The sequence below is a fragment of the Hippocampus bargibanti genome, linkage group LG16, assembly GCF_051943395.1.
Source record: "Hippocampus bargibanti isolate YZ-2025 linkage group LG16, ASM5194339v1, whole genome shotgun sequence".
Lineage (NCBI taxonomy): Eukaryota > Metazoa > Chordata > Actinopteri > Syngnathiformes > Syngnathidae > Hippocampus > Hippocampus bargibanti.
This window is the reverse complement of record NC_142749.1, coordinates 12,939,574-12,954,796: the sequence shown is the minus strand read 5'-3', so window position 1 is coordinate 12,954,796 and position 15,223 is coordinate 12,939,574. Positions and strand designations below refer to the sequence as shown.

The 15,223-nt window shown below is 41.9% G+C and overlaps 1 protein-coding gene across 2 annotated transcripts; it reads right to left on the bottom strand.

Moving 5' to 3' along the window:
- Positions 1-1,439: 1,439 nt before the first annotated feature.
- pygma (phosphorylase, glycogen, muscle A) lies at positions 1,440-13,234 on the bottom strand. 2 transcript variants are annotated; one of them, XM_089016460.1, is made up of 20 exons: positions 12,868-13,232; positions 10,474-10,575; positions 10,297-10,375; positions 10,107-10,210; positions 9,728-9,859; positions 9,513-9,624; positions 9,339-9,421; positions 8,237-8,380; positions 7,988-8,080; positions 7,760-7,906; positions 6,571-6,734; positions 6,367-6,481; positions 5,770-5,871; positions 5,412-5,559; positions 5,274-5,332; positions 5,015-5,156; positions 3,310-3,517; positions 3,058-3,192; positions 2,856-2,922; positions 1,440-1,977 (listed from the first exon to the last, which is right to left on the bottom strand). In XM_089016460.1, exons 1-20 carry the CDS (start codon positions 13,108-13,110, stop codon positions 1,828-1,830), a joined length of 2,529 nt encoding a protein of 842 aa, XP_088872586.1. In that variant the 5' UTR covers positions 13,111-13,232; the 3' UTR covers positions 1,440-1,827. The 2 variants fall into 2 exon arrangements, with proteins under 2 accessions (XP_088872586.1, XP_088872587.1); XM_089016461.1 differs by lacking the exons at positions 1,440-1,977; positions 2,856-2,922; positions 3,058-3,192 and having other exon boundaries at positions 3,306-3,517; positions 12,868-13,234.
- Positions 13,235-15,223: the final 1,989 nt, after the last annotated feature.

Sequence of the window (15,223 nt, the reverse complement as noted above, 5' to 3'; positions counted from 1 at the left end):
ATCATTAACAATGAATGATACTGTATGTTTTGTTATTGTTGGCTCTTTGGATTGGTTTTGGGTCTTTGTGTGGTGATATGCGCCTATTTTTTTCATCACAGTGTTTTTATCATTTGTCATGATCTTGCCATTATCCTCAAAATGGATGAAGAATACATGAATTAAGATTGAAAAAATGAAGTCCAAGATGGCGCCAGAGTAGGCATTTTACAGTGTTTTAATTTAAGATTTCTTCTCACTTCCTTTTGAGGACGAACAACTTTTTGTGGGACATTTCTTTTTGTGTGTTGCTGTTTTTACAGTTATGTTTTTTTTCATGCTCAGGTCAATATTCATGGATTAAAGTCCAATCTTCAGAATCCCTGGATTGCCTATTTTGTTTTCAAAAGGAATCGCTTCTGTGGAGTAAAGTTCACGGGTGTGACAACATCACTGAAACTTCAACAAAATGTTATCAGAAAAATCCCGCAATAACCGTTGGCATAGTTGGTTTCTGTCTTCAGTGGCGTGGGTGAGGGTGGAGGGGGTTTGCAGCCGATCTGTCCAAGGTCCAATCTTCTGCTGGATTGTGGCCAATCCTTGCAATAGGGCCCAGACCAAAACACTGTTTCTATTTTTCTAACCTACAATCTCTGAATATTCATGGAGTATTTTATATCCCGCATCTCTTCACCAGAGCCCCAAGTGTGCTGGAGCGCATCTCAGCTGACGTTGGAGAGGCGTGGAACAACCCGTATCGATTGTCAACCAATCACAGGGTACGTAGAAACCGGCAATCATTTACAATCACTCTTGCACGTCAGGACAATTTCGAGTCTGTCAAGTTTGTTTTTGAATGTGAACGCCACACAGGAAAAAGAAAAAAAACATAACCAGTACGACTTATAAAAACTACTCCATATTCATATTGAGTGAAAGCGTAAAGGGAATGGTTATGCTCATGATTCATGTTCCCCCCAAACCCCCCAAAAAAATCAGGAAAATGAAAAAAGCCTCTCCGTGACATGGAAATCATCCTCCAGACAAACCACGACCCCCCCTCCTCATAAACAAACACCCCACACTGATTATATCGGCCATAATGTAGGACATTTAGCAAACAAACACGTTTGCATTCATCAGTGATAAGAATGGATCTCAATTTTGAAGCGTGCGTCACCTGAAAACACCGTACCTAAAATAGCGACGGTCTGCCAGGCTGATTTTAAATGTAAAATCGAGCACATGTTGTGGATTTCCTGTTTGCAAATCCATGTTTGCAATTCCAACAGCCTGGTCGACAACCTCGCGTCTCATTATAACCCCCATCTGATCGTAAAACGTCATCCGTAATGACTCATGAGGTTGTGTGTGTGCTTTTCAGTATTGAGATTACAAAAAAAGAATCTCGTGCATTGAAGGGCAACAGTGAAATGGAAATAACTAAAAGTCGTCACCCAGGCGTTTTCGAACATATTTTATTCCGAATGAGTTTGGGTGTGAGTGCCATTGGGATTTTTGTATTAAAAAAAAAGAAAAAAATCACCAATCAGTTCACAAAGCCTCACCGCAAAGCTCCTTGATCAACTTCACAGAAACAAAATTGCATTATTCGCGGCCCTTTGAATGTGGCAGCAAGCTGTGCTTTTGTGCATCGAAACAAAAGACGTGACAAATATCGCTCAGGGTTTTTTTTGTGCCACCGTGACTCCACGCGCGGTGAATTTATTGAAAAATGCGGCTGAACATCATGGGATGAACCAAACCAGCACCTGACATGGCTTCCATCTTGAAAATTAAGACGAGTTCGCATTTTATAACATTGATGACGCCGTCATGCCTGTAGTTTTAGAATAGTTTGTCAGGGTTGGGGAGTTGCTCCAGTGTGGGCTCCATTCCCCAAATCTCACGGGCGTACTGGGCGATGGTGCGGTCACTGGAGAATTTGCCGCATCCGGCGATGTTATAGATCACCTTCTTGGTCCATTCCATGGGGTTCTGGACAGAGGGTGATCACCCCGGGGGTAGTTAAGAAGTGAAATATTCATCATGATTTGAATCGAATACCGTATTTTCCGGTGTATAATCAGAATCAGAAAACCTTTATTCGTCCCACAATGGGGAAATTTGCATGTGCAATGGTGGATTTTCAAACATTTTCCATATATAGGGCGCACCCTCAAAGAATAAAAAACGTTTTCCAAATATAATATATAAATACAAAAGTTTTTCCAATATATGAGGCGCTAGGTAGAATCTAGTGTTGCGCACCACTTCCTCTACAGGGGAAAATGGAGTCAGTGGCTGCCGAAAGTAGTTGCAAGACCTGTTGTGGCTTCATATTATGTCACATATAAGGCGCAGGGTCACCTTTTAAAGAAAATTAAGGCTTATAAACCGGAAAATATGATATGTTTCACTTTTACTTGAGTCTTATGGTGAATAAACATTATTTTAAATCTTGTGAGCTACCTTCTCGGTAGTTTTCCTTAACCACGCGGGTGGTATGGTTGAACACAACTTTTTCCATATATAAGGCAGTATAAGGTACACCTTCAATGAATGAAATGTTTTCCTAATATAATATATAAATATGTTTTCCAACTATACGGCACACCACATAAGGCGCTACAGTAGTGATTGGGGCTATGCACTACTTCTCCTACTGCGGGAAATTGAGTCGCTGGCAGTAGTTGCAAGACCTGTTGTGGCCCAATATTACTTCACATATAAGGTGCACCTGCGTATAAGGTGCAGGGTCATCTTTTGAAATAAATCAATGCTTTTGGGTGCGCCTGATACATCGGAAAATACGATGTATTTACACGATTTATACGATGTACAATAACAATCGAGGCAAATTTCCCTGCACTGACCTTATAAAGTGCGTTCACTTTCTCCTGGCATTTGATATAGTCTTCATAATCAGCAAAGACCTTAAATCTGTGGGGAGAAATCACACAATGAACTCGGCGATGGAAAAGAATACATCAGCAGGTACACGTTTAGTTTCTGTGCTAATCCTACCAGATTTGAGTTCTACGTCAATGGATGTTAGCGATATTAGATGTTTTTTACCTGTCGTGATGCATCAGCATGTTGACAATTTCCTTGAACAAGTCGGGCTGCTTTGGGCTGAAGAAGCCTCCCGCGATCTGGTCAATGGCTTGTTTCAACTCAGGCAGGCGATTGTAGTACTCTTGAGCGTGATATCTACGGGCAGGTTACTTAATTTCGCTGAATGTACAATACAGTCGATCTTAGATTGAATTGAATACCATCTTGTGGTGTCATTTTTCAAATTTAGCCAAATGGGAGTTAACGCCTTACCCTTTCCTGTCCATTTCATCAACGTCGTCCACCCTCATGCCAAAGATGAAGAGGTTGTCCTCGCCCGCTTCCTCAGCCATCTCCACATTAGCTCCATCCATGGTTCCGATGGTCAGAGCGCCGTTCAGCATGAACTTCATGTTGCCGGTGCCAGAGGCCTCGGTACCCGCTGTGGAGATCTGCTCAGAAAGGTCGGCAGCCGGGATGGCTGAAAAATGACGAGAGGTAAGCGCTCCGTGACTCGAGTGTCAAGTGTGCTTCGAGCGTCTTAACTTGATGCTAAAATTGGCACACGGGTGATGTCAATGACAACAATTTTGTGTTTTTTCTGTGTGTTTCAATGCACAAATATATTCAGAAAGAGAATTTTGAGAACAAAACGTGTTGGATATACCGTAAACCAAGGGTGTCAAGGTCGGGGGCCCAAATCTGGCCCGCCACATCATTTTATTCGGCCCACAAAAGCAAAATCAAATTTGTGAAATAACACAATGCTTTGGTAAACTCCGAACCAAAATTTCAAATTATCCCATGTAAACCACAATAGTTGACATCAAATTTGAAAACTAGTTATTCATTAAATTGTTGTTCACTCTGTATGTAATATGTGGAGGGGATTAAACTTTCTCATGGCTTTCCCAAATTCATAACGGCCACAAAGAGAAACCGTAACTACAATAAGAGTTTGACATCCTTACTGTAAATGACCAAAGTACTGTATTTTCTGGGGTATACGGCGCACTCGAGTACAAAGCGCACCACCGATGAATGGTGTATTTTCAAACTTTTTCCATATAAAAGGTGCACCGGACTATAAGGCACACCTTCAATGAATGAAAAAAGTTTCCCAAATATAATATATAAACATATAGTTTTCCAAATTTTCCAAATATAAGTCACACCACATTATAAGGTGCTACAGTAGAGGCTGGGGTTGCGCACTACATCTTCTACAGGAGGGAAATGGAGTCGGTGGCTGCTGACAGTAGTTGCAATATCTGTTTTGGCTCAATATTGCTTCACATATAAAGCGTACCTGCGTATAAGTCAAAGTCAGCTTTAGTGTCAAATATGCTAACATGCATGACATCCAGCACAGATGAAATTACTGTCCTCTCGGACCCAGCGTAAAAGGCACTGATAATGACTTTATCAAACATAATAAACACGAAAACGCCAATTTGCCAGGAGAGAGAGGGGCGGGGGTCATCTTTTGAAGAAAATCTAGGCTTTTGGGTGCACCTTATACACTGGATAATACGGTAATTGTTAAGGCACGACAATTTTCGTCACCGTAATTGGATTGGATTGGATTGGATTTGCCTTTATTCGTCTCACAGTGGAGAAATTTACATTTCACAGCAGCAAAGTGATGAAAGGAATGAAAGTAGAAAAACAAAATACATGAGCTGCTGGAAAGGCAGCCACTCTCGGGGCGCCGTCTTGAAGTCAAAAGAACAAAAAAAACTAAATAACAAATAATATGACAGCATAGAGACAATATGACAAAACAAACTGTACATACATAATGAATGTATGTAACATAATGTATTTTATATATTTATTTTACCACTTTTCAAATTTTCTTAGCGGGCCAAATTGAAGCAAATAGCGCACATAGTTTGGCCTGCCAACCTTATGTTTGATACAGCTGCCTATGACCACGAGATAGGCAAGCAAATAGGGCAACGGCCACATGACATACCTTTCTCGGCGAGAGTGACTCTGTAGTTCTCCAAAAAGATGACTTTGAGCCGGTCTCCCACCACGGGGTCATTGTTTACCACTTCGCCAATAGCTGTGATCAGACGAATAATCATCTTGGCAGTATGATAGCCGGGAGCGGCCTGCAACAAATGACATGTCACGCTAGCTGTGTTTAGCTGCTGCAAACGAGTCGCCGCCCCATTAAACGCCCCAATTTTCTCCGACGGGTATAATTTGATCAGTTCGAAGGCACAAACCTTTCCGCCAATCATGACGGTTCTCGGTGTCCACTGCTTGTTGGGCTCTCTCTTGATTCCTGACAGCGACATGAGGAGAATTTAAGCACCGGGGTGGCCCGAGTATCACGTCGCAATGTCAACTGAGTGGCTGTTTACGGTTATAATAAGTGATGATGTGCAGACAGTTGAGGAGCTGCCTCTTGTATTCATGGATTCTCTTGACCTGAACGTCAAACATGGAGTTTGGATTGATCTTGACCTTATAGTGCTCCTCCAAGTGCATGGAAAACTTGAGCTTGTTTTCCTGAAAATATAACAAGGTTGACTTGAGCACTTCTGATCATTTTAGATGCTGTTGAACAAAATAACGGCGTAAGAAAAGCGTCTAACAAAGCCGAATTCTCTTAATGACTCGTGGCTGTACTGTTGCCGAGACTGTAAAAGTACATCGTGGAGCTTTGCAGATTGAGCCCAGAGGAACAAACAGCGATCAAAAAGTTGAACTTGACTTCACCTGCTTCACTTTGGCGACATCGCGGATGAACGCTTCGTCGTTCACAAAGTTGCGCAGGCGCTGCAGCTGGTCGAGGTCACGGATGAAGTCCTCACCGATTCTCTTGATTTGACGAGAACGAAAATTAAATACTTCTTCTTTGACACACAACATGACGGGATTTTCGCGTTTTTAACATGTGCAGAAATGTGTCCACTCCAGTGCCAGGGTTTTTGTCATTTTCACTTCCAGGAGCCACAAAATATTGAGTTTTAGGACGACATAAACATTCAACGCAGCATAAGAAAATCATCAGGAAAAATGTAAATTCCTAAATTATATGGGTCTGGAGTTATATGAGCTTGAAATGAAGGCGGCTGTCCAAAATACAATGCGTTACATACATATTGGTTTGTATAGCACTTTAACAACATCTGATGGAAATGCTGCCCCTTGTAGAAGGGAAATAACATTGCCGGAGCTCTCTCCAGCGCTTTATCGGCACCCAAGCAAGAAAAATCAAAACCCGAACTAATTCGGGAAAGCCGCTCTACGTCATATGTTCAATTCCCAAATAAATTTGAGAATGGCAGTGAATGAGTTAAAAACACTGCCCACCTCAGCGATGACCTCTGCCAGGCCAGGGTTGCACATCACCAGCCAGCGGCGGGGGGTGATGCCGTTCGTCTTGTTCTGGAACTTGTGCGGCTCCATTTCGTAGAAGTCCTTGAAGCTGCGGGGCGGACATGAATCAGCCCACGGCGATAATAAAACGGCTGACGGTCGAAGGTGCGCGGACCGCGACGACCGCGTGGAACGTACACGGTCGCTTTGAGGATGTCTGAGTGGATCTGGGCCACGCCGTTGACCGCGTGCGAGCCGACGATGCACAAATGGGCCATGTTGATCCTCTTTTGTCCTCCTTCTTCGACGAGGGACATGCGGCTCAGACGATCATTGTCGCCGGGGAACTTTTTCGCCACGTTCTGCCAAATAAAAAGGGGCATTCAACACAAATTCATAGAATCACTTTTAGCCTTGTTTTTGTGCGCGCCCCAACTCGACTTGGAAAATGTGAATGTCGCACAGATAAATGAAAGCACATTTTATTTCGCTTTTCACCTTTCATTCATGACTCGGCATATTGGTTCCCTAAGCGTCTGTCTGCAGCTCGGCAGTGAAACGGGATTGACAGAGAGGACGGATTTATCCGCTGTAGACAGACGCAGGTCTCAAACCAAGTTATTTCCAGTTGAAATTGCATGTCTGAAAAATGTTGTCTTGAAGCCATGATCTTTTGAATATACGTATGTGGCTGAGCAAAAAAAGGAAAAAAAAAACACCCAGTGTTTAATTTGGTTGCTTCAGGGGCACAAAAAAATCAGTTGCATTGACTTAATTCACTGGAGTGTAGCAACCAAAGACCTGTCGTTGGTGCCCCAAAGGGGAATCAAACCATGTGAAACAGTGACAGCCAATGATTCTTAAATTTGCAATCTAATTTTCTGAGCCCGCCTTCCGGCCTGCATCATTTTACTTGTGGCTTTAAAAAATAACCCTTGTATTTTATGGTAATATATTCTCATTATTAAAATAAACTGCAATAGTCGAGTGTTTAGCACGCCGACTTTACAGTGCAGAGGTCGTGAGTTGAAGACCCGGTCCGGCCTCCCTGTGTGGAGTTTGCACATTCTCCACGGGACTGTGTGGGTTTTCTCCGGGTCCTCCGGTTTCCCCCCAAATTCAAAAAACTCGTGGCGGGCTGATTGGACGCTCAAAAATTGTCCCTGGGTGAGAGTGTGACCGCTGATGGTTGTTTCTGGTTACCCTGTGATTGACTGGCAACCAATTCAGGGTGCCCCCCGCCTATTGCCCGAAGACAGCTGGGATACGTTCCAGCACGTCCCGCGATCCTAATGAGGATTAAGCGGTCTGGAAATGGATCGATGGATGGAAACCGCTATGTGCATCGCAGCACAAATGCCAGTAAGTTGCAATAAGTGGTACTCACCTCTAGGTGGCGACGATTGATCTCATAGATAATTTCCAAATGGCGGGGCAACAGATGGGCAAACAGGTCCACTGGCCATCGCTCCAGCGCCTCGGGGAGGACTGTGTGATTGGTGTAGGCACAAGTACGCACGCACACATCCCAGGCCTCCGCCGAAGGAAAGATGTGACTTATTTGGAATGTTTTGTATATCATTCTGATGCTAATGAACAAAATAGCTCAGCTGACCTTATCCCATGAAAGCTTCTCTTCATCAACCAGAACCCTCATCAGCTCGGGAATAGCCATAGCCGGGTGAGTGTCATTCAACTGAATGGCGACCTGAATAAACAAAATGTTGTCATGAGTTCAACCAAACGCGATTCCGCCACAATGCATTAAACACATTCAACAGAGGCGATTTTAAGTAAACCACAAAGATATCCAATCGGTGTTTTCCAATTTGACACAAACATTTTTTAACCCCCTTCCCTTCACCTTGTCAGGCAGTTTGCTGAAATCTGTGCGAGCAATCTCCCTGGAGCCAAACTTGGAGACCTTGAAACGGCGAATGATGTCTTGCAAGGTGGCAGACACCACAAAGTATTCCTGCTTCAGACGCAGCTCCTTGCCCTCAAAGAACTGAGAAAACACACAGTTGAGTATATTTTTGTCCCTTTACCACATCATTATAAATATATAAATAAAAAAGTAAATACATAAATATATACATACATGTACAAATAAGTACATAAATACATACATAAATCAAAAAATAAATGAATCCATAAATTAATAAATAAATTTCTACATAAATAAATAAATAAGTAAATAAATAAATACATAAATAAATAAATGCACATCTAAATAAATACATTGGCAAATAAAAAAAAAAATACACATAAATAAATATTCTACCGGAAACAAATTCCTTGTGTGTTCTACATACTTGGCAATAAAGATGATTCTGATTCTGATTCTGATATGCAAATACAAAAATAAATGAAAAGATACACGGACAAATAAATAAAAAATAAATAAAAACATAAATAAATACCCACATAAATAATGACATTGATAAAAAGATAAATAAAATCATTAATAAATAAAAAATACATAAATAGAAAATAAATACAAAGATAAATAAATACGCAAATAAATATATATAAAAAATACATACAAAGATGAATAAATAAATACATGCATGACTACCCAAATACATAAATAAACCTAATGAGACTAACAAATGCATAATTTGACCAGTGCATGTTGGCTAAAAAGATCAAACAGTGCACAGATATTGGGTCAACCACTTTCCATCCTCACTTGCTGAGACATAAATATTGCCACGACACGGTTTATAGCTATAGCTTTGGGGTTATCGCGTCAATCCTTCATCTGGAGCCTGTAAGGAGGCGACGCATGGTGGTCAGGTTTTATGCCAGATTTAAAAGCCACGGGAGATGAAAACCCTGCGGCCTTGGCGGTCCAGATTATGGAAATCCATCTTTTAAGATTAACATATGTACTGGAATAGCATGTCAGTTGAATCATTTTATGGTTGTAGTTAAAGAAAATCTAATTAACCCTTCTTTCTTACATTGTCATTGGGATACAGCACACGGGAGATGTTCTCCGCCAGGTTACGGTCCAGCACAGCCTGAATGTATCCACCAACGTTGACTGCGCCAGAAGAAAAAAAAAGGTGAATTTACAAAACCTTTCGAGCGCATTATTATGTTGCAGCACCATAAACTGTCAGGAAGCCGCATACAGTCTTTAAGGTTAAATTCGCATGGCGCCTTTGCGGACCACAGCCTCATGGTGTTGACGACGTTGTTTCTGTAGCCAGGGATTGGGGTGTCATATGGAAGAGCCAAAACTACCTGCCAACACATGACAGGAAGAGAGAGACTTTTCAGATATTTAGGTTTGACTCCTGCATAGCTCGATGAATGTATTATTATTTTTTGTTTCCCTTCCTCTCACCTGGGTGTCAACCCATTTGACACCGTCAGGGTGATGCTCGGTCCTGCCGTAGAAGTGCACAGGGCGCATGTACTCCGGACGTGCCTTCTCCCAGGCGTTGCCATAGCGCAGCCAATCATCGGCCTCTTCAACCTTGATAATGACATTGTGAGTGAAAAACACTCATTAGGTGAGTACCTTCCGAGCTGAGTCAGACCCAGAAAATGTGACAAGGATAATCAAGACAAGATAATGATAACACATAATGACAAATATTATTCACTTTATGCCATTAGCTTGCTAAAACCCACATTTGTCTTGAAATATGACCCAGGAATACACTGCATGTTTTTTTTCTTCTCTTGGCAAAGAAAACAGGGATATTACTAATCTTACCAACCTGCCAGCCGTTCATGATTTTCTGATTGAAGATACCAAACTCATAGCGGATACCGTAACCATAGGCAGCTAGGCCGAGGGACGCCATGGAGTCCAGGAAACAGGCTGAAATGATTGTTCTTCAAAATGTTAGCACTCACATGGCTGAAATAGCACGTTGAATAAATCAGGTAATAAAAAGAAAAGCATACCAGCTAGACGGCCGAGTCCACCATTTCCCAAACCGGCGTCTTCCTCCATGTCCTCCAGTTCCTCCATGTCCAGACCCAACTAATGATTCCAGAGTGCACACATACGGCGATATTATGGAACCATTTTCATCATGTAGAAAAGCCTGTTTATTAAGGGATCAATTCTTTTCTATGAACCTGGTATGTGGCTTCGTCACAGGCATTTTCCAATGCGAGGTTCACCATGGTGTTCTGGAGGGTGCGGCCCATGTAGAACTCCAGCGATATGTAGTACACACGCTGTGCATTAAAAATAAAAATAACTAAATACATAAATAAATATACAGTGAGGATATGTCACCAGCTGTAAAACATTTTACACCATGTACCACCTAAAAACGCATTTTTCTTCACATACCGCAATCTGGAATAATATTTAGTGGAGTTGCTAAACTGCACTTGAACTGGGATTCGATTGCGTACCACTAGAGGGAGAGAGTGTGGTGAAACTGTGTTGATCGTCGTCTTTTGCAAGATATAGCGACAGGGCCCTCAATGGAAATAGAACAAATATTTTTGATAATATATATTATATTATACCATAATCCATATTTTCCGGGGTATAAGGCTCATCGGAGTAAAAGGTGCACCCCCAATGAATGGTGTATTTTCAAACTTTTTCCATATATAAGGCGCAAAGGAGTATAAGGTGCACCTTCAATGAATGGTGTATTTTCAAACTTTTTCCATATATAAGGCGCAACGGAGTATAAGGTGCACCTTCAATGAATGGCAAAAGTTTTTCAAATATAATATAGAAATATGTCTGGCAAAGTTGGCAAATATAGAAATATATAAACATTTTCCAAATATAAGGCACACCACAGTATAACGTGCTACAGTAGAGGCTAGGGTTACGCGCTACTTCTTCTAGAGGGAGAAATGGAGTCGGTCGCTGCTGATAGTAGTTGTGAGACCTGTTGTGGCTCAATATTACTTCCCATATACGGCACACTGGCGTATAAGGCGTAGGGTTATCTTTTGAAAAAAAATGGAGGCTTTTGGTTGCACCTTATACAACCGAGAAATATGGTAATCGGTTAAAAAAATAATATAAGGGGAATTGGAAAAAAAAAAACATCACAATCGAAAAAAAAATGTTGTTATGGTGTTATGGTATAATTCGTGTTATGGGGGTATAACTCACTAAAACAAAAAAAATGCAATCTACTCTCATATTTGACATGCAATATCCCGTAAAACACTTGTTGCCATTCATGAGTTATCTTCAACTTGGGCCTGTTTAGTGCTTAGACTTTGTCATTCAAAGTGTTCGACAGATTTGTTTCTCCCCTTCTTCTGAAATTGAGAAGGCGGAAGCACACCATTGAGGAAAAACAGAGGGTCGAAGGGAAAGGGACTCTGGGACAAATTGCATTCTGCATTACATAACTGCAACATGGTTTGTCAAAAATAGCTGCTGTGGAGGTCGTTGTAAAGGTCAGCCTGAGAGTGATATTCCTTCCTTGTGGAGTTCAACTCCGGAGTGGTTCACCAACAGTAGTTGTGTGTCACGAAATGAAATACTCCTGAAAGAGATTTCGGATTTGTTGCACATCTGAGCCGACTTTGATTGTGTCAATTTCGTCAGTTCTCGTTAGTCTTAATTGTCCCGGTTGCCTTTCTTTAACGGATACTTATAAATATCATCAATACATCAAACGGCCGTCACCATCACTTTGCTCGTGGCTCGATTCAAGGTTTCTTTTCAAGGAATTCACCTTTGACCTTTCAGTGTGCAGCAACGAACAAGGTCGATACAGTCGGGGGGTGGAGGGTGGGGGTCGGGCGGTTCAGTGTGAGGTTGCATCCCACCGAGGCTGGATTAAACCTGTTCTAAAAATGTATTCCACTCTTCAAGTAAATGTCACCCTGCTTGGGTGAACACAAAAGGCACTTAAGTGACAGAACAACGACTCTCTTGGATGTAACAAAAGGAGGAGTGTAAAAAATAATAATTAAAGCAAGCAGTTCGCAGAACGATACATTAAATAGCAAAGAACATTTTTCTCTTCATGTAAATATAATTGATATTGTGTTCGTTGGCGGCCAAATCGCAATTGTCAATTATGTTATGTGACAGCTTACTATTGTAAGTACGCGTTCTCACTATTGGTGCATGCACCTGTATGGGAACATTCAGGGTGCATGGGGGGGTGTAGATATGAAAACCAATGCCCTTGGAGGCATGTGCTCGTGTGAGACAAGCAGAGGCTGTGTGCTTTATGGTGAGACGGAATAGGAGCAGAAGGTCACGGAGAGGTTTAATGTTTCAGCACACCCGAAGAATGGAAGCTTAGCAACAGACTGCTAAGAGGCCCTTGTGCAGTTTAAATGTCATGCCCTGGCATTAGATTGTACCCGCTTGGCCTGCTCTGATACAGCTGAGGGATGACAAACCCTTTTTTTGGTACACTGTATGCAATGAAATGTTATTTATCGGCGAAGTTGGCGTATACGGTAAATATTTTTGCGTTCGAGGCAGGTCACGTGACTTTGATTCTCAACGATCCACTCGGACTTTGAACTTACTTTGGGATCTTTCTCATAGTAGTGCTGCTGAGTTCTGATCCACCTGCCGATCAAGTGGTCCCGCACAGTGTGGGCCAGAGCAAAGTAGTAATCCCTCCTGGTGGCCACATTTCTGTCTTTAGCCAGCGTGAAGTGGAGGTGCCTGTTGAAATTCTGCTTCAGCTCGCTGACATTATCAACACCGGCCAGGCCTCGCACAGAGATCTGTTTCCTCTTGTCATGGTCGGACAACGGTTTGGACATGGCGGCTCGGGGGGTTGGCGAGCTGAGACCTCTGGGAGAGAACTTTTCACGTTAGGCAAGCGCCACCGGGCTCAGACTCACAGATAGGGAGGCAGCGCCAAGCGGGGTTGAGTTCAGCTTTGTAAAGGTGTGACTATAAATATGACCAAAGGGGGAGGAGCCAGTTTGTGGATATGGTGAAGGGCGGAGCATAAGCCGAGTGACATTTAAATCTGTGGCCTCGCCAACAGTCCTTCTCAGGGATGATAACATGAGCTGAATCAGAACTCAGCGTTGAGTCATCCAATTTATGCTTCGTTCAGAATCACGATCACTGCAGTACTATTACATATTGCCCAGAACGTTGAAGCCACAAGAAGGATGAGTGCAGATGCATGGGAAAATTAAATCATTCGCTGCCATTCCCGAATTTATTTGGGTTTTGTTTTCTTTGGCGGAGGGTGCCGATAAAGCGCTGGTCAGAGCTCTGGCAATGTTTTTTCAGTGCTACGAGGGGGTAGTATTTCGCCTTTTTATCCATTTTAGCATTTTGTTACAGCATCAGCTGTTGTTAAAGCACTATATAAATCAATATGTATTATACAGTAAAGTCTCGTTATATCGATATCGGATATATCGATAGTCCCGGATATATCGATACTATTTCTATGCACGCACGGAGAAAATTACATGCAAACAGGGTCGGATATATCGATAGTCCCGGTTATATCGATATTTTTTCGGACTCCCTTGAATATCGATATAACGAGACTTTACTGTATTTTGTACAGCCGGCCCCATTTCAAGCTCAGATAACTCCAGACCCATATACCTTAAGAATTAACCCATCTCAAAACCCACCTATTTAAAATTGCATTTTCTGTGTAGCTCTCTCTCTTGTTTCTATTTTTTATTGTATTTCATTTATTGCGTTGTATTTGTGATTATATCTAATTTATTATAGTACCTATGCATGTCTGTGACTGTAAAGCGAGAGATTTGAAAGGCGCTTAAAATGTAATGTATTATTATTATTATTATTATTATTATTATTAACTCTCTTTTTCTGATGAAAGAAAATAGTCCAAGGTTTCTCATGCTGTATTGCATGTTAATGTAGTTCTTAAACTCAATATTCTGTGGGTCCTGTAATTTGAGTGAAAATGACAAAAACCCCAGCATTGGCCTCTACGCATTTTTGCACACCGTCTGGCAGTGAATGAGTTAAAAAAAAGGCTCTGTCACAAATTCTTACATATGCCAGCGCATGAACATAAATATTGCACAAGATGTAAGATAAGTGGTCATAAAACCTTCAGGGAATGCGATTAAAAGAGGCATAAAATTAAATGCAACATAATTTGGAGATTGAGTTACGAGAAAGCATAAAATTGTCTTTTTTGTTTACCGCATCTATCCATGTTCAGAAAAAAAAGGCAACTTTCTTTTTTTCACCCTGTGGTGCTCATCGTTAAATTATTAAGACTTGAGAAATAATGACAGCTGAATATCATTGCTCGACAATTCTGCTTGTCATTCGCTACATTAACTCCCGAGCTCGGGTAAACTTTTCAAAGCTTTTCCAGCCGGGAGATGTCTGGCAGCCGTCGTGGCTAACTCATTTTGCCTCTCGCCTTTGGCAGCCATGTCTAAGTTAGCAGATGGTATATTAAATCCCAAGCAACATATATATTTTTTTTTTTCTTTTTTTGCTCACGCAAAAAGTCCGCCAATTATCGTATTGACAGGTGATGCTATATTTACAAATTGCTGGATAGCGTCGACGCCATCTGCGTCGCGGGCAACCCCTCCAGACTCTGCGATGGCTGACCACGCTTTACATCGTAATCGTCTTGCTGTTGCGGTAATGTAACGAGTGATTCACACTGTGTATAGACGTCTGTGTAAGCTCTCAGTCGTACAGGAGTGGTCCATCAATGAGAAGGTTTCTTCAGCCGTCATCTGTACAAATGTGAAGGTTTCGGACGTTTCGCCTCCTATCCAAGAGGCTTCGTCAGCGAACTAAAGTCTGACTGGTCGTATCAGCCCTATTTATATATCCCTACTGTCCAGACATGGTGGCGCCGGACACAGCTATGATAGGTCCCTACTCTCAGGTTGGGGGGGCAGAGGA